Source organism: Crinia signifera, chromosome 9 (assembly GCF_055691185.1).
Source record: "Crinia signifera chromosome 9, ASM5569118v1, whole genome shotgun sequence".
In the NCBI taxonomy this organism is placed as follows: domain Eukaryota; kingdom Metazoa; phylum Chordata; class Amphibia; order Anura; family Myobatrachidae; genus Crinia; species Crinia signifera.
In genome coordinates, this window is record NC_139225.1 from 117,607,017 (window position 1) to 117,633,186 (window position 26,170).

Sequence of the window (26,170 nt, forward strand, 5' to 3'; positions counted from 1 at the left end):
CACTGGGTCTGCAGGAAGCGGGAGAATGGGTCACACGACATGCCTCAACACGAGCGACATCCCTGTCAGTCCTGCTGTAGGGCCGCCAAATGAGCCACTAGCAGCCCTAGGAAGCACACTTATAATGAGTACAAACCAGGTGACTGACCAGCTTTGTCTTTCTGGACCGGGGCACCAGACAACATATCATGTGTGTACCCAGCTTAAGTCCCACGCAGATATACAAGTGTCACACTCTATGATTCAGCACATCGTCGCATTGTGTTGGGACTAGGCAAAAGAAAAGGAAAACTCCCAACGCTAGACTCTCTCCAGACCTGGTGTACCAAGTGGGACTATTTGACGTAACTGTAGCAAAGATGTAAGAGGACATATCTGTAGATGGAGGAAAACACTTTTTGTTAGCTGAACGAATATTTAGACGTATCCAATAATTCATTTTATGGAGGTTATTCGATTGTTTTCCATGCAGCTGTTACTAATGGGTGCTGCTTGCATGGAGCAATTCAATAATTGCTCCGTTTCTGCGCGCATACTGTAGCAGAGCACATTTCTGCTGGCAGCCTGAGGTAGCGTGCAGAAAAGTGTGAGAACCCTGTGAGGTGTGCACCTCAACGAGGACTTTAAACTATTTGGACAGACAATAAATGGGCAGCCGACACAATTTAATTGCGTCATTGGGCACCCATTAATTTGTGAGCCTTCTAAAACAATTGCACTATCCCGTATGTATGTATGTATGTATGTATGTATGTGATGGAGTAGGATCAAATTGATAGGCTGAATTTTCATGCTATTTCTTCAACCTTTAAATATGTCTGCAATCTATTGAATGTAACTGGCACAAGACAAACAAATCACACACGGTAAGATTTGGCTTCCGATGTTCCTGATATAGGGAACATCGGAAGCCAAATCGCATGGAAATCGCAAGCTTTTTTAGGGCTTGCGAACCCGATGCGCTGCCGATGCGTGCTCCCGTGTGAGCGCATAACGGCAGCCAGATAGAGAGGGCAGGCAACACTATATAGTGCAGATATGCACTATATAGTGTAAATTGTGCCCCTCTGGCATGCCGCGTGATGCGAGTCCCGATGCGATCTGATCGGGTCAGGACTCGCATCTCACGGCATATCCTGCCGTGTGTACACACCTTTAGTATTGTGCTACTGAATGTATACAAACAGAAATGTTGTACAGATGAGAACGTGTCTCCTGCCAGGGATGAAGGAGCACAGTCTTATGACTTGTGTGTGATAATGAAGCATGGAAACCAGGTAAAGCACTATGGGCGTGGAACCAAAGATTCTTGACACACCAGCCTCAGGTATGTATGGTTTGGCAACATGGCAAAGAGACAACACTAACTAGCACTAACACACCACCTGTCATCGGTTATATACTGGTTTTCTTCCCTGCTCATTACCTTCAGGCAGAAGAAGCAGCCCCTACTTGACCTGGTTTAGACTATCAGTACATTACATGGACAAACGTATTTGGCCACAGCTTTTAATTATTGAATTCAAGTGTTATAATCAGACCCTTTGCCACAGGTGTATTAAATCAAGCACCTATGCAGTCTACATTTGCACATTGTAAACTATTATGTGTTTTAGAAAAATAAAAATAAAATTATAATAATAATAAAAAATAATAATAAATAATAAGGATTGGACTGATTGTACAATTAAAAACAATAATACATTTATTAATAAAGTGACCAAGTGCTGGTATGGTAAATTTGGGGGGCGGGAATAAAATCAACTTGCAGAACTGTCCATTCCTATTGTGCCGAAGACAATATTGAGTGCAAATGCATAGAGAATGGATAGGGGTTACCGTCCACCTGTAGACACCCTGGGGTGTAGCTTGTGCTCCCTGGGACTCAAGGCCCGAGTTGTTGGTAGGGCCGAGTCACCGTCCAGAGTAGAGGAGACACCCGGAGATGGTACTCCCAAAAGATGGTACTGGGGTCCTTTTCGGTGTTGAGTGTCCACGGTTAGGTAAAGTAATCCAACGAGGTCCACGGCTGGTCTGGAACAGTTCAGGGATAAGATATGGAACACCTGACGCGTTTCGCCGGCTCAGCGGCTTTATCAAAGGGCCCCGTGGACACTCAACACTGAAAAGGACCCCAGTACCATCTTTTGGGAGTACCATCTCCGGGTGTCTCCCCTACTCTGGACGGTGACTCGGCCCTACCAACAACTCGGGCCTTGAGTCCCAGGGAGCACAAGCTACACCCCGGTGTGTCTACAGGTGGACGGTAACCCCTATCCATTCTCTATGCATTTGCACTCAATATTGTCTTCGGCACAATAGGAATGGACAGTTCTGCAAGTTGATTTTATTCCCGCCCCCCAAATTTACCATACCAGCACTTGGTCACTTTATTAATAAATGTATTATTGTTTTTAATTGTACAATCAGTCCAATCCTTATTATTTATTATTATTATTATTATAATTTTATTTTTCTAAAACACATAATAGTTTACAGCGCTGCTACATCCAAGTTGTCCTTTCTATCCAGTTCGGGCCCAACTAACCCGACAAATCAGCAGCTGCTAGTGACACAACCCAGGTCACAGCGCCACCTACCACCCCCTCCCCCTGTGGAGGTACTTTTTCTTACATTTGCACATTTATGATACAAAATGGGTCATCACAAACATCTCAGTTAATTTAAGTGGTACTGTTATAGGATGCCACCTTTGCAATAAGACGGTTCCTACCATTCCAAGGTCAACTGTAGGGGAGAGTGGGCCTAATTCAGACTTGATCACAATGCACATTTGTTTCTCAAATGGACAAAACCATATGCACTGCAGGTGGGACAGGTATAACATGTACAGGGAGAGTTCGGAGGAGGGATAATAGTATGGCAGCTGCTTTTCAGGGTTTGGACTAGGCCCCATATGTCCAGTGAATGGAAATCTTAATGATTCAGCATACCAGGACATTTTAGACAATGGTGTGGCAACAATTTGGGAAAGTCCCTTTACTATTCCAACATGACTGTGCCCCAGTGCACAAAGCAAGGACTATAAAGACACGGTTTGAAGAGTTTGGTGTGGAAGAACATGACTGGCCTGCACAGTGTCCTCACCTCGGCTCCATGGGACACCTCTGGGATGAACTAAGACAAAGCTTGCAGCCAGGCCTCCTAGTCCAACACCGTGTGCCGGACGGGGTCCCGACAGTCGGGACAGGCATTTACCCGACGTTGGTATCCCGACTGTCAAAACACCGACAGCCGGGTTCCCAACGGCCGTCAGCTATTTTCCCTCGAGGGGGTTCACGACCCCCAAAGAGGGAGAATAGGTGCCTCACGTAGCGATCGCAGCTAGCTCGCAAGGGGCTTAGTTGCGCTCGCCATGCTGTCTGGGTCCGGCCAGTGGGGATCCCGATGTCGGGCTAATGACTGTCGGGATCCCGACTGTCGGACCCCTATACCACACCCTCCAACACCAGTGCCAGATCACAGATTCCCACAGAACCACTGCAAAATCTTGTGGAAAGCCTTCCAAGGAGAGACGACCAACTCCATATTAAAGTACATCATTTGAACACACTGTCATTACAGTTCCTGTTGGTGTATGAATACTCTTGTCCATATAGTGTATAACACAGCATGAGCTATATGTGCTGCTGGGCGGGTTTCAGCAATATCCCATAGAAAGAAGAAGTTGGTCTGGAAAGCACATCATGTGGTGAGTGTGCCGTGGCTTCTGACTCATGTTATTAGCAGAGTGCTTCTCCAATAAGACCAGGGGACAGAGAAGACCTATCTTTAACGTATGCTAATTATATAATTTACAAGACCTATATGTGCATGGGTAACGGGACTTACAGTGTACCGATGTGTGTAGGGAGAGCGTTCTGAGCGATGCTGCTTCGCTAAGAACACTTGGTGTCTCAGCACACAGCACTGTGTGCTGAGCGAAGGGTCAGGGGCAGTGTTCTCCATTGAGAACACTGCGTGCAGGTTAGTAATTGGCGGAAGACACAGACCCGTGGGGCCGTGCATGGAAATCACACACACACAGCAAATTTTCTGAGCATAAAATAATGTAAAATCGCTCAGAAAATGCCTGAATATCGGCCTGTGTGTAGGTCGCCCATAAGTCTCCATGAACTGCAAGCTTCTTTATGTGGTGCACGCGCGCGCACACACCACTCTTATGGTAGACAACAAAACAGTACAGCTTTACAACAAAGAGGGCATATGGGGAAAACAATAATTTACTGACCATAAAAAAAAAAAAAAAAAGTAATAATTACAAGTTATGCTCAGAAATGACTATTTCTACTCAGAACGTACTGAAACGCTTAAAAATATTGTCAATGACAGCTTAACCTGTTATTATGCGATATGCAATACCCCAACCAACATTATTACATAGGGCAAATAAGGGGACTGGTGTTCCCTCTCTTTTTGCATCTACAAATACAAAGAAAAAAATTTTGGGCAAGTCCGAGAATAGACGGCCAGTCCGAGAATAGACGGCCAGTCTGAGAATAGACGGCCAGTCCGAGAATAGACGGCCAGTCCGAGAATAGACGGCCAGTCCGAGAATAGACGGCCAGTCCGAGAATAGACGGCCAGTCCGCCTGGCCTGTAATTGTGGTTGTAGAAGATGGACAAGCTTTCTATCCTAGCAGACGGAATCAATATGGTGAGACTACAGTCTGTCCTTGGCACGTCCTGCTCTTCCTCCTGGATCCAGTAGGTCAGGGGGCACAATGCAAAGACATTCGCACAAGCAGGGTCCTCCTACCTCATGAACTTTTCCTTCCATCATATACCCCATACTACCTACAATGGCACCTAACCCTCGATTTCTGCAACCCTGCTGTTCAGCTTTGATTGCTGTGACCACTAAAGTAGCAATGTTTATAAACCACGTACTTGGTAACAAAGTTTAGCATAAATTATTATCATCATCTATTACCCATCCTTTTCAAATATTTAGAATGAATAGTCCTGTCCTTTGCTGTAACTGTCTTTGTTGTCAACCTACAACAACTAGGTCGGCAAGCATTGGGTCGACACAAGCATTAGGTCAACAGTCAAAAGGTCGACACGGGGTTTTTCAGTTTTTTTACCCAAATGCCGACATGGACACAGTTTGAAGTGCTGCGCATCGCTCGCTGCGCTTGCCATGCTTCCAGCATGGTGCCCCACTACGCACGGCACACTATTATATTCTCCCACCACGCCCTAGTGGATGGTAGGACATGAAATATCACCTGTCGGCACATGTCAGCTCAAAAAAACAGTTAAAAACCGTGTCAACCTTTTGACTGTCAACCCTGCCCCATGTCAACCCAAAGCTTGTCGACCAAATGACCGTATCCCATTTACCATGTACGTGTCCTGCTGTGCCTTGTACTGTAATTCATTATTTTCTTGTTTTTCCCTCATCTATGTATATTCAGGCGCTGCGGAACCAGTGTAGAGACAGAGCTGGAGGAAAAACAAAACTGTTTTCTGAGTTCTATCTGGAGTTAATATTTTTATATTTGCAAAAGGGATATTTACACAAGTATTAACATTGAAAAATCAAGAGTCATACGTAAATGTAACACCTGCTAGTCGTCACCAACTATAAACCTCAGCTGCAGCTCCATGTATGCCATTACAGTTCATAGGATTACCTGCTTTAAAAAGATAACAATGGAACCGGCATGGCCAACTAACGCCACACAGCAGAATATATATATATATATATATATATATATATATATATATATATATATATATATATATATATATATATATATATATATATATATATATATATATATATATATATACACAAATACTTTCACATGCAGAAATCTTCCTCTCTCCCTCAACACTCACTGTAAAGCCCCATACACAATATACGACTTGGGACATAACTATATAAGAAACTAAAATATATTGGCGGTGCCTCTGCCCAACGAAATGAAGTGCAAACACAGAACTATATTGGTAAACTATATCATTCAGTGACATCACTGGGACCAGCTGCACATGAGGGCCATTGGTTATATAGCCAAACTCGACCTGGATGTTCAGCAGGTGGTGGTGGTGTTAGCAATGTGCTGGAACACACCACCCCAGAGCCCTACACTCTTAGGGCTGGTACGTGCTAATAGCATGCATTCACAGCATGTGTTCTTAAAGCATGGTAACTGCATGCCAGCATTGACAGTCCCAAAATACAAAAGGGGCTAGATTTACTAATATGGCAATTCCATGAAAATATGGGCACCGAGCCTAAAACAGTGAACACGGGTACAAGACGTGGTACTTGCGTATTGTCACGGCGCCCGGCTACGCTACACTGACAATGTAGCCTAAGGTAGCTTAGCCGGGCGCCGTGATAATACACTCATGATCCCCGCACCGACCCGGCGGTTATGTATTATCACAGCTCCTGAACAAGTTACGTAACTTACAAAGTTTAAGTAAATTAAGTAGTTAGCATAGTGGTGCATTGGTATTCTCAATACACCACTACGCAAATTACGTAATGGGCACCATGATAATACACAAGTACCCAAGACGTTGGCGTCATTAGCCAGGTAAATGCTCTATTATGCCAGTAGAGGAATGCATTTTGATTTGTGATCTAGTTTTTCATATCAGGGGCGTCATCCTATTAGCAGAGGTAATTTACCTCTGCTAAGAGGTTTGTCAGGGTCTATCCTATTAGTCCCAGTGCGGCGTGCTGATCCCTCAATGACGGCATTTATCTGTGATTACGCTCTGCGTACCTCAGGCATGCAAAGCATAATCCCTGATAAGCAGGCCTTCAGAACCACAACAACACATGGGTTCGGGAACTTATCCCAAACCAATTTGTTAGCACCCTACGGCTGTTATTGTTTACTAAATAAAGACCATCATGGACAGGCTTTCATGCGTTTGCATATAAAGCACTCAAAATAGGTTTGATTACATTATTACATAAAATGCCAATATCAGGGGTAAAATAATGGAGAGAGTTCATTCAAGCCCCCTGCATTTTTTCAAAAATTTTCCCTGCCTTGAGTGCCACTCTCTGCTGTTGTACTCCTAGCACATCTGGTCTGCATACAGACCACACTGTGCTAGCACTAGAGACGTCGTAGGGAAGAGAAACTGCATGGGATTTGGGAGATTCAGGGTGCTAGAATGTACACTGCAATGGAAATAAAACAAAATAAAAATGATCCTCTTTCCATGATAGTTAAACTAAAAAAAGTTAATGTAGTTCCCCGAAAAGGTTAAGAAAAAAAAAAATTATTCATCTTTTGAGCTATTTATTCATCTTTTGAGCTATTACCTCAAAAGAGTTTCACCATGTTCTGTACCACATGGAGATTTGTATAAAAAAATATTCACAGATAACACAAATTGTCAAACGGTTACCAAATTTATGTAAAGGTCTAGCCACCCACATCAAACACGCAGCTTGGGCACACATGGCATGCTGTGCTGCAAGTGCAAATTAATATGCCAGCCTCCATCTCACATTTTGCCTTTAGCAGTGTGCGCATGTACGAGTCATAGTCCGGACACACTTGCCACGACTGGGACACCCTGCGACAAAGCTGAACGCAGCTACATCTGTAGCTCAACATTTGAATCAGTGGGTGCTATTCAATTGTTATATTGTGCCCGATCTCCCATCTAAAGTAAAGGGAGATATTCAAATCGATGTATATTTTTGTGCAGATCGCGCCCATTATGGTCTGGTTTAGCCACGGATTCCCGCATTTCAGCTCACTAACCCTGGGTATAGTGAGCAGAAGTGCTGGTGAAAAACAATTGAATACCACCCAGTGTCTCTCATAAATGGTGATTCCATAACAAACTTCATGGACCAGCTTGAAACACCTTCCCGGGAGGCAAACAGAAGTGCGGGACTGTGCCATACCCATGGTGGACAGTAACCAAGGAAGATCACCATCTTTACTTTTGGATTCATATCAAGGGCTTACTAGGAACAGACATTATCCATTCTTGTACCAGGAATGGTGTAGGACATTTTAAATTCAGTTCAGTGTACTAGCATATGCATTATTTTTTTATTATTGTTCACACTTTTACTAGTACTGGTCATATTCATGCCTAATAAATTGTCTTTATACATGTAAAATCAGTCCAATTAGCTTTTACGAATAGTATTCTATATAAGCGCTGCTATCCATTTATTTTTATTTTTCTCCATACTTTAAAAGTAGGCTGATTTTTCAAGGATACCTCACACAAGAGCGCTTCAGCTATTTAACATGGGTTTTTTACGAATACCAGTTTTTGCCAGCCACCTCAGAGGACAGGAGGATCGCAGGTCACCTGGCCTGAATGGAGAAATAATTGAATTGCTCCATTAAATGCCTAATGGCGGCACCAGAAACAATTGAATTCCCCCACATAGTGTTTTTTTTTTTTACTGCTTGCACAAAGTAAATATTAGGAGTTTAAAATACTAATTTGTGAAATAACCTTCCTGAAGCAACCTTCAATCCCAACTCAGGGACTGTGGCCACCTATATGCTGTCTGTACATGAAGAAAAGATAATAACCCCAGGTTGCCCTTCAACACACGGCAAAAGATTTTACACGACACGCCTCGGATGGGATGCTCTGGTCTTGAGCAGACATGCAGCACATTGTGAAATAAAGACTTACTGCACAAGTATACATTAATAACTCAGATAGTTCGGACAATGGGGCAGATGTATTAAGCCTTAACAAGAGATAAATGCAAGGGTGATAGAGATATAAACGTCCAGCCAATCACCTCCTTACTGACTTTTTTCAAACACAGGCTGTAACATGGCAGTTAGCAGGTGATTGGCTGGATGTTTATCTCTCCTTACCACCCTTGCATTTATCTCTTAAGGTGGCCACAGATGCTACAATTGTACTGTGCTATGCGTTTTTGACTGTACAATGGTTCTATACAATTTTTTTTTCCAGCTTGCTATGAGATGTGCACTTGGATGCATGTGATGAACCCATGTTTGTAATGTTAAATTTCAGATGTAGTGTAAAAAGTACGTGCAGCACGTACTTTTTTAGACATACAATATCGGGCTCCCGGGAACGCGCATCGCACAAGCCCATAAACACCATCCAATAATTGTACATAAGATGCAATTTGTGCTTAAAAAGTACAAAACGCATTTGATAATTGATGCGTCTGTGGGCACCTTTAGAGCTTAATACATCTGCCCCATTGTATGCAAAAAGAGTGCATATATCGACTCCCAGGCCGGCAGTTAGCATGCGTACCTCGCATGCAATACCCTGCCATCCCCCTTGTAGTACAATATGAGAACCTTTAGTCCACCTACCATATAAACCCATTACAAAACTGACCTTAGTAGCCAATTTATCATCATGTAAACCACTTCTAAACAACCTTCAACAAAGATTTTCTCAGACATCACTGTAATGCTGTGTACACACGGTGCAATATGATTGCTAGCGATATATTGCTAGCAATATATTGCCAGCAATCATATTGCTCAGTGTCTCCTTTTCATCAGCGATGAAAAGGAGACACTGCTACGGGACGGAGGGGGAGTGCAGCAGCAGCAGACGCTGCTGCTGTCACTTTGAAGGGAGGAAGGAGGGAGCAGCGGCACTGGGCTGGGGAGATCAATGCTGATCTCCCCGCCACTGACCTCCGTGAAGGGAGGAGGGAGGGAGCAGCGGCACTAGGCTGCGCTGACCTCCCGGCACAGTGATTGCCGGGGAAAGCCGCTGGTCGCAGGAGCATGCTCCAGCGACCAGCGGGGAGTGCACACGGGAGCGCGCAGCTGGCGATTTATCGCTCAGCGACCATATTGCCAGCGATTTTACCTAATATTGCTCCTGTGTGTACACACCATAACCTTATTTAACTAAATGATTTGAAGATCTACAGGATATGTAAAGTCCCCCCCCTCCCTCAAATATCTAACCCCATTAAATCCAGCATTCCTGAACTGTGCATTTGTGACTTTACCTCTTCAGCACATGAGGAATTCCGGATTGGAGCAGGGTCTACACATGTTTTCTGAGCACTGCTGACTGAACAAACCACTGGTGTTACTAGTTGGGTGGGGGGATGAAGTTGGCAATATGCACTTAAACCCAAACTGTGACCCTAGGGCCTAGGCTATTTAGTTTTTGGAGTCTATTAAATCCTCTATATCTAAACAACATTTTTTTTTAAGTATGATAGGTCCACTTTAAGACTCATTGACCATATTAGCATATGGCAGGTTGAATAAATGAAGGCAGAGCAGCCAGATAAAATGTTATTGCAAGGTAGGAGCTATATACAGTAGGTGTGAAGCTTAATGCAGTTTTGCAGCCGTGGCAGATTTCTGACTTGCTCCAGTCATGCGTCAGTGACTGTCCCCAGCAATACACTGTCATATGGTTGGAAAATATGGGCAGAGACACAAGGGACGGTCATGTAATACAAGTGAATCAAACAAGCCAAAATGCAATAGCAATGTGACAAAGTGACTGCTCGTTACAGGGAAGGACATGCTGTACTGTACTGGTTTTGGCAGTTCTACATTCTATATGTATCTTACACACTACACCCTGGCAAGGGCTGAGGCTGGAACTACACCTACACAAGCAGAAGGTAGAACACAGTCTTGGTGCCAAACTGATCATTAACCCACTTGCCTCCAATTGCAGCATACCAGGGGATAGCTATAACTGCTAGCTACAGTACATAGTATTACTGTACTGTCTCTGAGGCCGTATGAATGTACATATACAGGAATTCTAGCAGATAGAAGAAAACAATCAGTATAGTTCATTGTCTGCTGCACAAATAAATATACGTGTTAACCGTGTAATAAACTGTAATTAGATCCATAAGCCAAAAGGAAAAAGAACAAATAAAGGAAAGAGGAAAACAGAATGACAATACCATAACAAATGGCTGCTTGGGTCTGTAAATAATTGTGATGTCCCGTACGCGATAGGCAAAATAATGTCGTTCATTATATTTCAAGTGTGTAGGCTTCCAATGACAAGTGCTCCCATAGTGTCTGATATGCAAACCAGACCTGTGCTAGAAACACCACAGCAGACAGCGACACCCCAGGCAGGAAGAGGAACTGCATGGGTTTTCAAAAATAGCGGGTGCTAGAATGAACACTATACTCCCAGGTACAGATCAGGGAGTAGATAGTTACAGAGGGCAGTTTGCATGCTGCAGAATGCCAAAATTAGCAAGCATTGTACCTGCATTTGCCATTATTAGCGACCGCTGAGATCACCTAGGACTTCAGTCCTCGAGAGCTAACAACAGTTCACGTTTTCCATACCACCTAGCTGGTGCACAGGTGCATTCATTACTCACCAACACATTTTTAAAGATCCACAGATTCTGTGAGGAGACCTGGAAATCATTAACTGTTGGTAGCTCCCGAGGACTGGAGTTGGCTACCTCTGGCCTAGTGTGGAAGATCAACTAGAAAAAAGAGAAATCTTTCTTACCTAGAAATGGCTGTCAAAGGCATTAAAGGGACCTGACAAATGGGGACATCACTGGTGTACAGGAACAACTAAATTTTGGGTCAGAACACTAGGGCGATTCACTTGCAATTTGGTCACTTTTCAAGTAAGTGCACAAAATGCATCCAAATAGCATGTGATTGACAACAGGTCCGATGCGATGCGTGGTGCCGTGAGGATCGCATCGGAGCTTGCTGCCTATACATTAGGACGACTTCTCAGAGGGGGGAATTCGCTTATGATGTGCAACTGCATAGTGTGAGCGGCGCGCGGGGGGGGGGGGGTGTCTTATTTACATATCGCCATATTTACCATCTTTTAGATTTACTATCAACGTCAACTAAGACTGAGAATAGTAAAGTATGGCGAATTCAGCGAGCCACCTGGTCCAAAACATGCGAGTGTAGAAAACCTGTGAGGGTATACGCCATCACTGGTGGTGGATACATATTATTATGCATAAAAGATTTACTTCTCTTAAAAAAAGTATAAAAAATACGCGTTGATCACGGTCTCTCTGACATTTTTGTATTCGCCTATATACTATAAATGCTCTATCCTGCACCACAGTAGCCATGGTCAGGAATGGCAGTTACACTACTTCTTTCATGTCTACAGTTTTCTATGAGGGAAGACCTAGAATTACTTGCTCATCAGCCACACTCATATTTCAGACTCTATGCAGACAGTCTTGCTTGCATAAAATATTAATTAAAATAGGAATTAAAACTAGGTATTTGCCAACCAGGAGGACATCAAAATCTAGCAAAATCTAGTGGCGACAGCGGGGGACAAACACTAATTTCCTGACGTAATTTCAGAGAAAAAGGGGTCTTTCTGTTCCCTTCACTGTGGTGAACAAAATAGTATTCTACTTTAATGTTCGCCGGCCATCGGATGATTTTTTTTTATCCGTTCACAAATACAAGTGTAGGCTGAATTATTTACAAAGATCTGGATGAAGACGGGGCGGGCGGCTGACGTCATGTAACAACAGCTGCCTGCAGACTTCGCCATGCCCGATGCTTTTCTGGGCACACCCAGGAAACGTTGGGCATACCCAAGTGCCATCCCTGTTTGCACACGGCCCACCCCCCTCTCTGTGCGTATATTTGCCGATATGCATGCGTAGAGCCGCACCATCATTCCCCGCAGAGAACTAAACGTGAATCAGGCCCATAGTCACATACAGCACATTACTGAAGTGAGGACATGGCATTCATTTATTGAGGTTACCATTAAAGGTAGGTGCCCATCATCAGAGTACTATCAATCCTATACTCTGCCATACAATCTCACACTATAAACTCAATTTGGTGGTAATTTGATTGCTTTGTTTTAGACAAGATTCTCCACCATGCATAGCAGCAATAGAAATCCTCTCATGGCCACACAGAAAACAATTGAATTGCATGTTAAAAGCATCAGAGTCACCATAGGTAATTATAGTAACTGCAGCATTAGACTAACTGTACCATAAGAAAATAATGTTTCACAAATAACCGTAAGTGAAGGAGAATCAAAGGCTCTATCCATTTTAAAAATAAAGTTTACTTGATCCCCTCCCAATCCAATAATTGTTCTAGGGTTGCACTCACTTGCTTACAAAGTATCTCTGTTATAGTGTGTACAGACTGTTAGATTTGGCTTCCGATGTTCCCGATATAGTGAACATCGGAAGCCATATCGCATGCAAATCGCATGCTTTTTTAGGGCTTGCTACCCGATGCGCTGCCGATGCGCGCTCCTGTGTGAGCGCAAATCGGCAGCCAGATAGAGAGGGCAGGCCGCACTATATAGTGCAGATCTGCACTATATAGTGTAAATTGTGCCCCTCTAGCATGCCGTGCGATGCGAGTCCCGATGCGATCTGATCGCATCGGGACTCACATCTCACGGCAGGATCTGCCGTGTGTACACAGCTTTAGAGAACGTTGTTGGTTATTCCCTGCCACAAGAAAGTAGGTCATGGATGTATAGCAGTGGGTCAGCTATACTGTATCTGGCCAACAAGTACCCGCTACACACAGATCTAATGGTAGCAGCATTATTGGAAATGGACAGGATTTACGCAAGTTTCCTTTAAACAATGGAAAACACGCACGTAGTGAACACAGGTGAATAAAAATTAGAAGGGAGGGTAAATACGGTATAACTTAAGTAGTGTACACACAGTGTGATTTACTTTCTATTCAATCACGATTTGATCCCAATTGAAATGGGATCGAATCGCATAGTGCCGTGTACACAGTTTATTTAGGCTATATAGTACAGATCTGATCTTTACTTGCCTGCACAGTCTTTAATTAAATTTAATTTAGTCCATTGAGATCGAGGGGAGGGGGGGATATTTAATCCTGGCCGCTCTTTTCCACTAGTAGAAATAGCGGCCCTCGCCTACTCAATGCCGTTTCCGACAGCATTAAAGACCGTTTCCAACAAAACAGATCCGACTTTAAAACAAGTCTGATCTGTTTTGTCGGAAACCGCCGCAGATTGTCGAAATCACTGACTTTTTTTTTGACAATCCACGAACTTTCCGACACTCGGAACATTGAATTCCAAGCGGTCAAGTTACAGTCGGATGGAACAAAAATGGACTGTTCCGAATGCGTTTGATTTCGATTTGATTTTGCTTATATAAAGCAAAATCTAATAGAAAAATAGACAAAGTCGAACCGTGTGTACACTACATAAGCCATCAAAAGCATGAAGACAATGAAAATTACTGTAAGGAAACAGAGTATCCACAAACATAAATGAAAGACTAGGCAAACAGAGGACGCCATGATTGAACACTCCTAATTAAAGACAAGGAAAGAATGTGTAACATCAGGAAAACAGAAAGAGGGAGTGAGTGGGAGATAAGGCGCCAAGTGATCACATATGTAAAAATAATAATTAAACATGCCTGCAAGAGAGACTGCTGGGAGATCCACGGTAAATGGAAGATGAGAGCATACATGAAAATATGCATGTAACATGCCGATAACAGAGGTATAATTATATGTGAGTGAATGCAGGATGCAAAGTTGTAATTAAGCGAGAATATGGAGAACAGGTTTTTAGTGACAGCAAGGACAGACCATAGGAGAGGGGACACGTCATGTCACATATTACTGAAAAAGGTAATGGGAGACAAGATTTAGAGATAACAGTCATCAGGTAAATTTATAGTAGGGGAATGAGAGCACTGGACAGGGGGATGCTAGTACTGTACATTAGAAGACGAGGGTACCATGTATGGTTAATGCATCCTATGGGAGTAAATAGGGCACACTGGGGAGGAGAAAGGAAAACAAATAAGAATGAATTAAAGTCTAAGGTGCCCATACACCTTGCGATTTTAACATGCATTTTGAACTCTTAAAGTTCAAAACGCATCGCATTGTTTAGAATCGCACAGTGTACCTGCGGGGATGCGATGCACGTCCCCACAGGTACAATATTGAATAGCAAAAAAGTATCTGCAGGCAGTAGTTTTTGTGCTACATCGCATCACTTTTGTAGTACATGCCATGCGATGAGATGCGACGTCCATATAAACTTTAAAAAAAAAAGTAGAACAAATCGTATTGCAACAGTACTGTACATCGCATTGCATCCCCTACAAGTGCCAAAATCGCACAGCACCTTAAAGTTCAAAACCCACAGCACATTAAAATCAAAACGTCTATGGGCACCTTTATGGTGTGTACACATGGTACAATTCAGCATACAATTTTGACAATATAGTCAAGATCGCGTAGGTTTTTTTAAGCTTGTGATGCCGATACACAAATCGAAGCCAGATAGAGAGGGCTGCACTGACTATAGTACAGATCTGTACTATATAGTCAAAATTGCATTCATGTCTCATGGCTTGCCGTGCAATTACATACCGATGCTATTGAATAGCATGGCCGTCAACTGTGTGTACACACCAATAAGGTGCCAAACATGCTGCGTTTTTCAGGTGCGATACACGCTCCCACGCACATTACATCGCAGCCCATGTTTTTAGTACTAGATTGCATCGTATCTAGTACAAAACGCGCGGTGCTGTAGCACATTGTATGCTTTTTGTACTAGATACAATGCAATCTAGTACTAAAAGCACAGAGTTCATGGCACCGTGTATGAGCAATGTTCTGCTGTATAAATCATGGTAGAATACAATTTCAGTAATCATTTTCCTAGAAAGCTGTATGGGGTGGGAGGGAAAATATGCAATGTTATTGGCTGCAAAACACCTTCGCACAACCAGTAGAAAGGTGATTCCCAGTCATCCTTAATTTACTGGGAGGACAGAGGATATTCAAAGAACAGTGAAAAAAACCCAGCATCATACAGTAAGGGGCACATTTATCAACAATAACATTATAAATGGGATATGGGTGCAATATTAGCTCCCAAAATCACTTTGAGGGATATGATAATACCACTTGAGTAACAAATATCACATGCAGGGACAGGGGCTCCAAAAAGGTGCATCAGAAGTCTCTACTCTTCTAGCTGGGCTGCACAGTGCTACTGCCTCACGGGAAAGAAGAGGCCCTGGAAGTCTGGGTCCCAACTGTCGTGAGGTCATGCAGCACCCATAGATTTTGCAAAGTGTAACCCATAGGTTACACTGTTACAGTGACTAATGTCGTCTGCAGATAGCGAGTGAGATACAGCCACTGGGAAAAATTGGTCAAACCTCCAAAACATTCAGTTTTTCTGAGGTTTGGCCATGTTTTAGCAATCTTTGCAGATAGACAAAACCATGTTACACTGCAGGTGGGGAAGATGTAACAAGTGCAGAGAGAGTTAGATTTGGGTGAGGTGTGTTTAAAAATATCTCAATTGCAGTGTAAGAATAAAGCAACCAATATTTACCCTGTTTTACCCCCAAACCTAACACTCTGCACGTGTTACATCTGCCCCACCTGCCGAGCAGTATGGTTTTGTCCATCTGCAAAAATTGCAGCCTTGCTGAAATGTCTGAATCAGGCCCGAAGCCCGGAATGCAATGGATTCCAGAGCTCGGATGCAGTGGGCAAAACCATCTGCAGATCGGTACTGCCCTATAGATCCCCATGGGCTTCATGCATACCGCATTAGTAACCACAGATATGCATGGTGGATGTATCTCAAGCAAAACGCAATGCTTGCTGCATCCCGCACAGTGTTAGATGCAGGAGTCAAACAGGAACATTTCAAATTGCTAAGCCTGGAAAATATGACAGCTTTGTGTCCTCCATTTAAACCTCTGCTATGGTCCCTCATTCATACATTCAGGAATAACTAGTATTTGCAGGCGTGCCTAGGAAGCTGTTTTTTTTCTGGGATATACTGCACATAATTAACAATATATACAGCCCATAATCGGAGAGGGAAAAAGTTAATACACGGTTAGATATGTATAGTAAACAGATACTGGAGGAGACAGATACACATACAAGAGAGAGACAGGGGACTATACTCCCATATAATAGGACAGGGAGAACAGATACGGATTAAGACACTCAGAAATAGAGAGATACAGTATAGGGAGTACTGTATACTCACACACGGACTAGGGAGGACAAGTACTGGGTGACACACACACACACACACACACACACACACACACACACTACAAAGGACACATATAGGGAGTATGCTTGTATACTGGGAGAGGGGACGTACATACAGGACTGATACACTACAGGGACATATATAGGGAGTATGCCCGTATACCGGGAGAGGGGACGCACTTACAGGACTGATACACTACAGGGACACATACAGTATAGGGAGTATGCTTGTATACCGGAAGAGGGGACGCACATACAGGACTGACACACTACAGGGACATATATAGGGAGTATGCTTGTATACCGGAAGAGGGGACGCACATACAGGACTGACACACTACAGGGACATATATAGGGAGTATACACATATACAGGGAGAGGGGACGCACTTACAGGACTGATACACTACAGGGACACATACAGTATAGGGAGTATGCTTGTATACCGGAAGAGGGGACGCACATACAGGACTGACACACTACAGGGACATATATAGGGAGTATGCTTGTATACCGGAAGAGGGGACGCACATACAGGACTGACACACTACAGTGACATATATAGGGAGTATGCTTGTATACCGGAAGAGGGGACGCACATACAGGACTGACACACTACAGGGACATATATAGAAACATAGAAACATAGAATTTGACGGCAGATAAGAACCATTTGGCCCATCTAGTCTGCCCCTTTTTTACCCTTCAGGTAAACTCAACCCTTTTATATAGGGAGTATACACATATACAGGGAGAGGGGACGCACTTACAGGACTGATACACTACAGGGACACATACAGTATAGGGAGTATGCTTGTATACCGGAAGAGGGGACGCACATACAGGACTGACACACTACAGGGACATATATAGGGAGTATGCTTGTATACTGGAAGAGGGGACGCACATACAGGACTGACACACTACAGGGACATATATAGGGAGTAGGACCATATTCTGGGAGAGGGGACGCACATACAGGACCGATACACTACAGGGGCCACATATAGAGAGTATGCACCTATACTGGGAGAGGGGACACACATACAGGACTGATACACTACAGGGAAACATACAGTATAGGGAGTATGCTGGTATACTGGGAGAGGGAACGCACATACAGGACTGAAACACCCATATATGTCCTTGTAGTGTATCAGTCCTGTATGTGCTTCCCCTCTCCCAGTATAGGTGCATACTCCGTATATGTGGCCCCTGTAGTGTGTCAGTCCTGTATGTGCGTCCCCTCTCCCAGTATAAGGGCATATTCCCTATAGTGTATCAGTCCTGTATGTGCGTTGCCTCTCCCAGTATAGGTACATACTCTCTATACGTGGCCCCTGTAATGTATCTGCACATACAGGACTGATACACTACAGGGGCCACATATAGGGAGTATGCCCGTATACCGGTAGAGGGGACGCACAAACAGAACTGATACACTACAGTGACATATATAGGGAGTATACACATATACAGGGAGAGGGGACGCACTTACAGGACTGATACACTACAGGGACACATACAGTATAGGGAGTATGCTTGTATACCGGAAGAGGGGACGTACATACAGGACTGAGGGGTGAATTTATGAAGCTTGGAGAAGTGTTATCTATCCCCATAAAGAACGTTATGAGCAAGGTGATAATGGTTCAGCCAATCAGCTACAATATGTAAATTGACAGGTAAGAGCTGATTGGCTGAACCATTATCACCTTGCTCATAACGTTCTTTATGGGGATAGATAACACTTCTCCAAGCTTCATAAATTCACCCCTGAGACACTACAGGGACATATATAGGGATTAGGACCATATTCTGGGAGAGGGGACGCACACATACAGGACCGATACAGTACAGGGGCCACATATAGAGAGTATGCATCTATACTGGGAGGGGGGAGACACATACAGGACTGATACACTACAGGGACACATATAGGGAGTATGCCCGTATACCGGGAGAGGGGACGCACATACAGGACTGACACACTACAGGGACACATATAGGGAGTAAGCCCGTATACTGGGAGTGGGGAGGCACATACAGGGCTAATACACTACTCCCTATATGTGTCCCTGTAGTGTATCAGCCCTGTATGTGCCTCCCCTCTCCCAGTACACGGGCTTACTCCCTATATGTGTCCCTGTAGTGTATGCCCGTATACTGGGAGAGGGGAGGCACATATCAGGGCTGATACACTACAGGGACACATATAGGGACTCTTAGGGAGTATGCTGGTACACTGGGAGAGGGGACGCACATACAGGGCTGATACACTGTCCCCTGTATATGGTGTATGCCCGTATACTGGGAGAGGGGAGGCACATATCAGGGCTGATACACTACAGGGACACATATAGGGACTCTTAGGGAGTATGCTGGTATACTGGGAGAGGGGAGGCACATACAGGGCTGATACACTGTCCCCTGTATATGGTGTATGCCCGTATACTGGGGCTGAATGAGGTACAGAACAGAGGGGGCGATAGATACTCACACTACAGGGGAGGCAGTAAGATTCACATCCTCGGGAGCATCGAAGAACTCCTCCGTGTCGCTGTCAGACGCCATGGCCGGGTATGGCACAGGCCTCAGTGGGCGCCGCTCCCCGGGGGCACTGACAAGGATGACATACAGGCTACACGCCGCTGCTGCAGCTGCTGACAGGCCGGGCCAGTGGCAGGCGGGGGGGCCGGGGCTCACGCACGGGCCGGATATCGCGAGATTACAGCGCGCACATAGGCTGGTTGAGAGGAAGCGCCGATGCTGCTGCGCTGTTGACACACAGTGGGCGTAGCCGCTGCCACGAAGAGGAGGGAGTGACAGGAGGATGAGAGGGATGGGGCGTGGTCACTGGCACGGAGGTGAAGAGGAGGGGTTGTCCTGAGGCTGGCACGGGGCGTGGTCACTAGGACGGAGAGGCAGAGAGGGTGTGACGGGAGGCAAGCGGAGGGCGTGGTCTGTCAAGAAGGGGCAGAGGAGGTGGTGACAGGAGGCGGGTAGTGTACTTCGCTGGCAGCCTGGCTGGCACACAGAGGTGGAGCCGAGCGTATTGGCTCACACATACAGGGCAGTAGCGTGGCACAAAATCCCTGGGTTCCGTGTGGTGTGGGGTGACTCCGGGCTGCATTAATGTTGAAGGGGTCAGCTGCACCCAAACAGTAGGTGTCGTTATAGGCGACTCAGAATGGCAGCCAGCAGAGGCGTAACTACAACTTTGTGGGCCCCATAGCAGCATTTTTACGGGGCCCCCCTTTCACTAGAGTTTGTGTGAAGTTGTGACATTTGGTGAGGTCAGAGACATTATACGCAGGTGCAGTAGTATATACTGGTGGAAATTTGGTGAGGTTTTATTAGACATGTTCAGGAAAGTTAGGCAGGCTAGGCCATACCTCCCAACTTTCGTCTGGAGGAAATAGGGACACTCGCGCGGGGGGGCGGGGCGTATGCAAATGAGGGCGCGGTTTATGCTAATTAGCCGCGACCTCATTTTCATACGAGAATAGACGCTGTGCGCATGCGCACAGCGTCTATTCTACTAGATTGGGGGCTCTCCCAACTGCCACCCCCCGCAGCGGGACAATGCCTGCCGCGGGTGGGACGTCGGGACAGGACCCGAAAATCGGGACTGTCCCGACGGAATCGTGACAGTTGGGAGGTATGGGCTAGGCAGTGTCTCTCCTGTCATAAACATATGGTACTCTTTACCTAGAACGGCGCCCGTCGCGGGCATCGCGGGTACATTTATGCCTGCCCGCGACGCGACCGACGCGATGCCCGCGATTTTCCCATTGAAAACCATGTTAAACCTGAAAAATCGCGTCGGTCGCGTCGCGGCCGGCCATAAACGTACCCGCGATGCCCGCGACGCGATGCTCCCGATTTCCCATAGGAAGCAATGTTAAAAGCCGCGATGGACCCGATTTTAGTGTTAAATGCCTCAATCCACCCGATTTGGCCATAGGAATCAATGTTAAATGGGCTACAGAGCCCATTAACCCTTAAATGTCCCCCCAAATTTTTAACGCCACCCCACGATCAACGCCAACCCGAAGCGTGGCGAGCGCAGCGAGCCCGCGAGGGGCGGCGGTACGCGTCCTACGACCTTTTCATGCCCTACTATCCACGTCGGCGTGGAGTTGAGAATAGAATAGTGTGGCGAGCGCAGCGAGCCACCGAGCCCGAAGCGTGGCGAGCGCAGCGAGCCCCGCGAGGGGACGCGGATACCTTCACAGGTAAGCGCGTCCCCTCGCGGGCTTCACAGGTGTCCGTGGCCACGCGGACACCTGTGAAGCCCGCGAGGGGACGCGCTTACCTGTGAAGGTATCCGCGTCCCCTCGCGGGGCTCGCTGCGCTCGCCACGCTTCGGGCTCGGTGGCTCGCTGCGCTCGCCACACTATTCTATTCTCAACTCCACGCCGACGTGGATAGTAGGGCATGAAAAGGTCGTAGGACGCGTACCGCCGCCCCTCGCGGGCTCGCTGCGCTCGCCACGCTTCGGGTTGGCGTTGATCGTGGGGTGGCGTTAAAAATTTGGGGGGACATTTAAGGGTTAATTGGGGCTATTTGGGCTCTGTAGCCCATTTAACATTGATTCCTATGGGAAAATCGCGGGCATTGAGGCATTTAACGCTAAAATCGCGGTCAATCAGGCTTTTTAACATTGTTCTCTATGGGAAAATCGCGGTAATCGCGGGTACCCGATTTTGATTTACCCGCGATTTACCCGCGATTTACCCGCGATGCCGCGATTACCGCGATTTTACCCGCGATGCCCGCGATTTCAATCGTGGGCGCCGTTCTAGGTAAAGAGTACCAAACATTTTACTCCAGAGATTTGGCTATTAAAATAATTAAAACAATTCAAAATGATATTTATAATATCTTCTTTGAATTCTTACTATTTTAAAGTCAAAACAATGTGCCTCACCTGAACACATCGGTATGGCTTGTGTCATACATAATGTGTGGTGTTAGTGTGATTTGACAGAGAGTGGCAGCAGGGATATAGGGTGGCGTGAAGATAGACAGAGGGGGCATGGGGACATGGGCAAAGGGGGAATGGAGGCAATGGGGGCATGGAGACAAAGGGGGAACAGAGACAGGGGCAGAGGTGCCACGGAGACAGGGGCAGAGGTGCCACGGAGACGGGCAGAGGAGGCATGGGAACAGGGGCAGAAGGGATATGGAGGCAGAGGGGCCATGGAGACAGAATCAGAGGAGGCATGGGAACAGGGGGAGAAGGGGCACAGAGACAGAGGGGCCATGGAGACAGGAGCAGAGGAGGCACAGAGGAAAAGCGTGCATGAAGACAGAGGCAGCAGGTGCTTGGAGGCAATGAAGGAGCAGGACCCACAGCCTTCTGCAACATTGGGAATAGTTAAGGGCCGTATGCTGTGTCCTGGAATTATACAGAGTATGCACTTGCTTCTTGCATGGCCCAGACCGCAGTTATCCCCGGCTAGTCACATATTTGATGTTGTTTCCCACCCACCACTCCCAACCCACAGTGTGCTGCAAAGATGTAGAAGGAAGCTGTTCTGGGATCGTGTGAGTGACTCACCGGGACGTCCTACTGCAGACCACACTTGGGGCCTTATTCTGGTTGGTGCGGCCGGGCCGTACGCGTACGTCCCGGGGTTTTTCATGATCTGCGCATGTGCAGATTCGCTAATGCGCAGGCGCGACCACTGAACAACGTTTATCGGGTCTCAACGTGCGAAAAAACCTGTACGCGAGTGTACGGGTATTGGGGGCGGCATAGGGGCGTGTTGAGGGGAGCGGCCGAAATAATGAGGGAAAATGGGCGTAAATATGGGCGTACACGGGGGTGTGCACCAAAAATGAGCGGTGCTACTACCGCACGATCGACTAAAGCACCGTTCATTTCGGACACCAGACAAGCGCCCGCCAACCGCCAGCTCAGACCACCCCTACAGATACCGCATGCCAGCGTGCGCCTGAGTTTGCTAATTAACGCTGATTACTACTCAAACACATACACCTGAATGTAATAAGCAATGCTGCAGTCTATTAAGTCCAAACCATTATTTCACTGCCTGCAAGCCACACACAGCACGCAAACACATTGGAAGCTTATCTTTCTATACTTCTCCACATTTAAAGGTTTGTTTAATTTAAGGTAAGAATCTTTTTAAGACCTGCTTATATACGCTAAGGTAGGTATTTGCTAAACAGTTAGACACATTCACTACGTGCTTTCATAGACTTTACACAGTAGCACACTCAATCTACACAAGTCGACATGTGTCAACGTGTTCACTCTAATACAAACATAGGTTTTGTATTTAGGATACAATAACATAAACCACATCTAACACCTACAAAGGATGTTTCAGCAATGTTTTAAGCCCATGACCACTATTTTGCACACAATCTTTGTATAGTACCCAAAATAATTACCTGTACCACTATCTCATCTGCTATGATTTGGATTTGACTACACTCTGGATGTAAGATGCCACCAATCACATTATTGCACTCTCATCTCTCTAACAAAGGATTCCTACATCTGCTTATGACACTGTAAAATCATATATATTTAAAAAGTTATGCATGTTTGTTCACAAGCTATTTTATCATGTTTGGCCCATTCACACATCTTTTTTTAGGGAGGACACATATGCATTCCTACACAAATGTACCTTTTCACCCTTGTTTGTCTGCCTCACCCACTCCATGAGGAAAGCATTGTTCTGGACCTGCTTTTACCTACTACTGTAGGAGCTACCTTACCTGCACACAAACTGCTTTCTCACCTATTAAGTTGCTCTGCACATGTGCTGACACAAACTAATTAGCAGGGAAAAGTTGGATAGGAACATGGGAATGGCCATGGAGAGGGTTACACATGGGAAACTTCGACCACACTTCAACAAATGTTCAAAAATACCCTGGTCAGTAAGTACACATAAATCTAGTATTTTTTTCACACAAGAAATGACACATACCACAATTTTGATTTAATTTGTAAAATAAATTTATTTGCTGTTCAGCATCACAGCTTATTTCACACTTTAATGTGAGAAATCAAATAAACAAATAAAATAGACACACAAATAATAAAACAGCCAGAACAAGAGGTTGCATATCTCCAAACATGTGTTACCCTGCAAATGCAATGGTGAAAGAAATGGGGACACCAGAATACGTACTGCAACAACCAGGGTGAATACTAAGCAAGATACACACCACCACAAATTTATCCTGCATTTGTAGAGGTCAAAATACGAACTTTCATGCCCATGGCACGCAAATGGATAGATGGCCAACTCAGGAAGCGGATGTCCAGTGCAATTTAAACATTTGGGGTCCAACCACAGAGGAAGTGAACCAGGTCTCATTATTTGGGCCCTTTTTTCCCCCTTTTAGATGGGGCCTTGGGGACAGGGGCCTTTGGCTCAGCTGCCTTGCGGCGTCTTCCCCTAGTCGACACAGGAGGGTCAGCAGAGGTGGAAGGTTGGGGAGCAGCTTGGGGTGGGGCAGCAGATGGGGGATTGTCCCTTAGGGACCTGGCGGTGGACAGCTGCTCCGCAAGAAGTTCATTCTGTCGGCTGAGGTGTTGGCCAATGCTTACTATGCCAGCCGCCAGAGTGTCGTTAATGCGGTTCAAGGCCTCACACTGCAGCCTGTTTGTGGCCTTCCACTCCGCCAGAAATTCCGCCACCTGCTGCTGACGGATCGCAGCATCCACCCCTTGCTGCTCGATCCTCTCCAGTGTCACCAACAGGCTCTCATCCCATGTCTCCTGTGGCTGGTGCTGGGGGCGACATCTTGGTGGAGGCTGGACCACTTGCTCCACCTGTGGCTCTGCAGAGGAAGATGCTGCCGGTACATCCTGGGTTTCTGCTTCTTCTAGGATAAGAATTGAAAACAATGTCACCATCACATACGCAATAAAAAATATCTTTCTAAATACAATGCATTACTGTGACTTACCATCAAAAGCAGCAGCAAAGACCTCCGCCGGGAGCTCACTGTCCATATTGGAGATCCCCCTGACCTCCCCCACATCAATCACGTCCAAGGAGTCCTGCTCCAGGGGGGTATACTCCAAATGGTCGGGCATAGGACCTCTCCCGGTGGACATGCTGTGGTTGTACCGGTCAGTCATCTTCCTCTTCATTGCCGTTTTGAAGTCAGTCCACCTACAAGTTTAAAAATACAAATATCACCATGAGATATGTGCACCACTGTGCTACGTGTAGGGTTACCACCTAGTCCCTTAAATTCCGGACACATGTTAATTACACAGGTTCTGTGGCAGTTTAAAATTAGGTGAAGTGGAGTCTTGAAGTCAGCCAGCCACAGAACCTGTGTAATTAATATGTGTCCGGAATTAAAGGGACTATGTGGTACCCCTAGCTACGTGACATTTCCTAGTGTGGGTGATCTTATGTTTTTTTGCCATATGTGTCCCACACACACATTCATGTCTCAATTAGGAGGCATTTCAGTGTCTCATCTCATTCATTAGGCCACTAAATGCACATACATACATCACTATGCAGAAATGACATCATCCATGGCCAAATTATGCACCTCCACCTGGTGTGAAACTACACATTCCACCATAGCTTGACAATGTGGTTATTATGGAGTAATTTAACTATGGAATGGCATACTGGGATGTGTAGTTTCTCACCAGCTACATGTGCACAGTTTGGTCATTCTTGTTTCAGTAGCATCATATGGAACATGTTACAACAACTCTTTACAAAACACACTTTCTCTTGTCCCATCACATACTTCACATGAGCAGAACTGTGCCCATAACCTCACATCACACCAATGGTGCATGTTTCATATATCAATGTGGGTTATTAGACATGGTTGTGTTCACATGTGACATTGAAGTGTAGCACTATCTACAAACACACCTTTCTATTAGTCTCAAAACATACATGTAACATATGTACACACATATGACATCAGGGGGACAAAGACCAGGGCAATTTTTCAGCAGTCTCCAGCAGGAACTGAGGCCCTTATTCTAGTTCACTCTTTCTGCCCAAATATTTCTTTGATGGACAAAACCATGTGCACTGCAGGTGAGGCAGGTGTAAAACCCCACCCAAATCTGATTATCTCTGCACAAGT

The 26,170-nt window shown here is 45.5% G+C and overlaps 1 protein-coding gene across 1 annotated transcript in view; it reads right to left on the reverse strand.

The window, feature by feature from the left end:
- Nucleotides 1-19,829, reverse strand: part of WDR44 (WD repeat domain 44) — an 81,245-nt gene extending 61,416 nt beyond the window's left edge. The window contains exon 1 of the mRNA XM_083159579.1: nucleotides 19,548-19,829. Coding sequence (XP_083015705.1) covers nucleotides 19,548-19,621 — 74 coding nt within the window. The 5' untranslated portion in view covers nucleotides 19,622-19,829. The remainder of the gene's footprint in view (nucleotides 1-19,547) is intronic.
- Nucleotides 19,830-26,170: the final 6,341 nt, after the last annotated feature.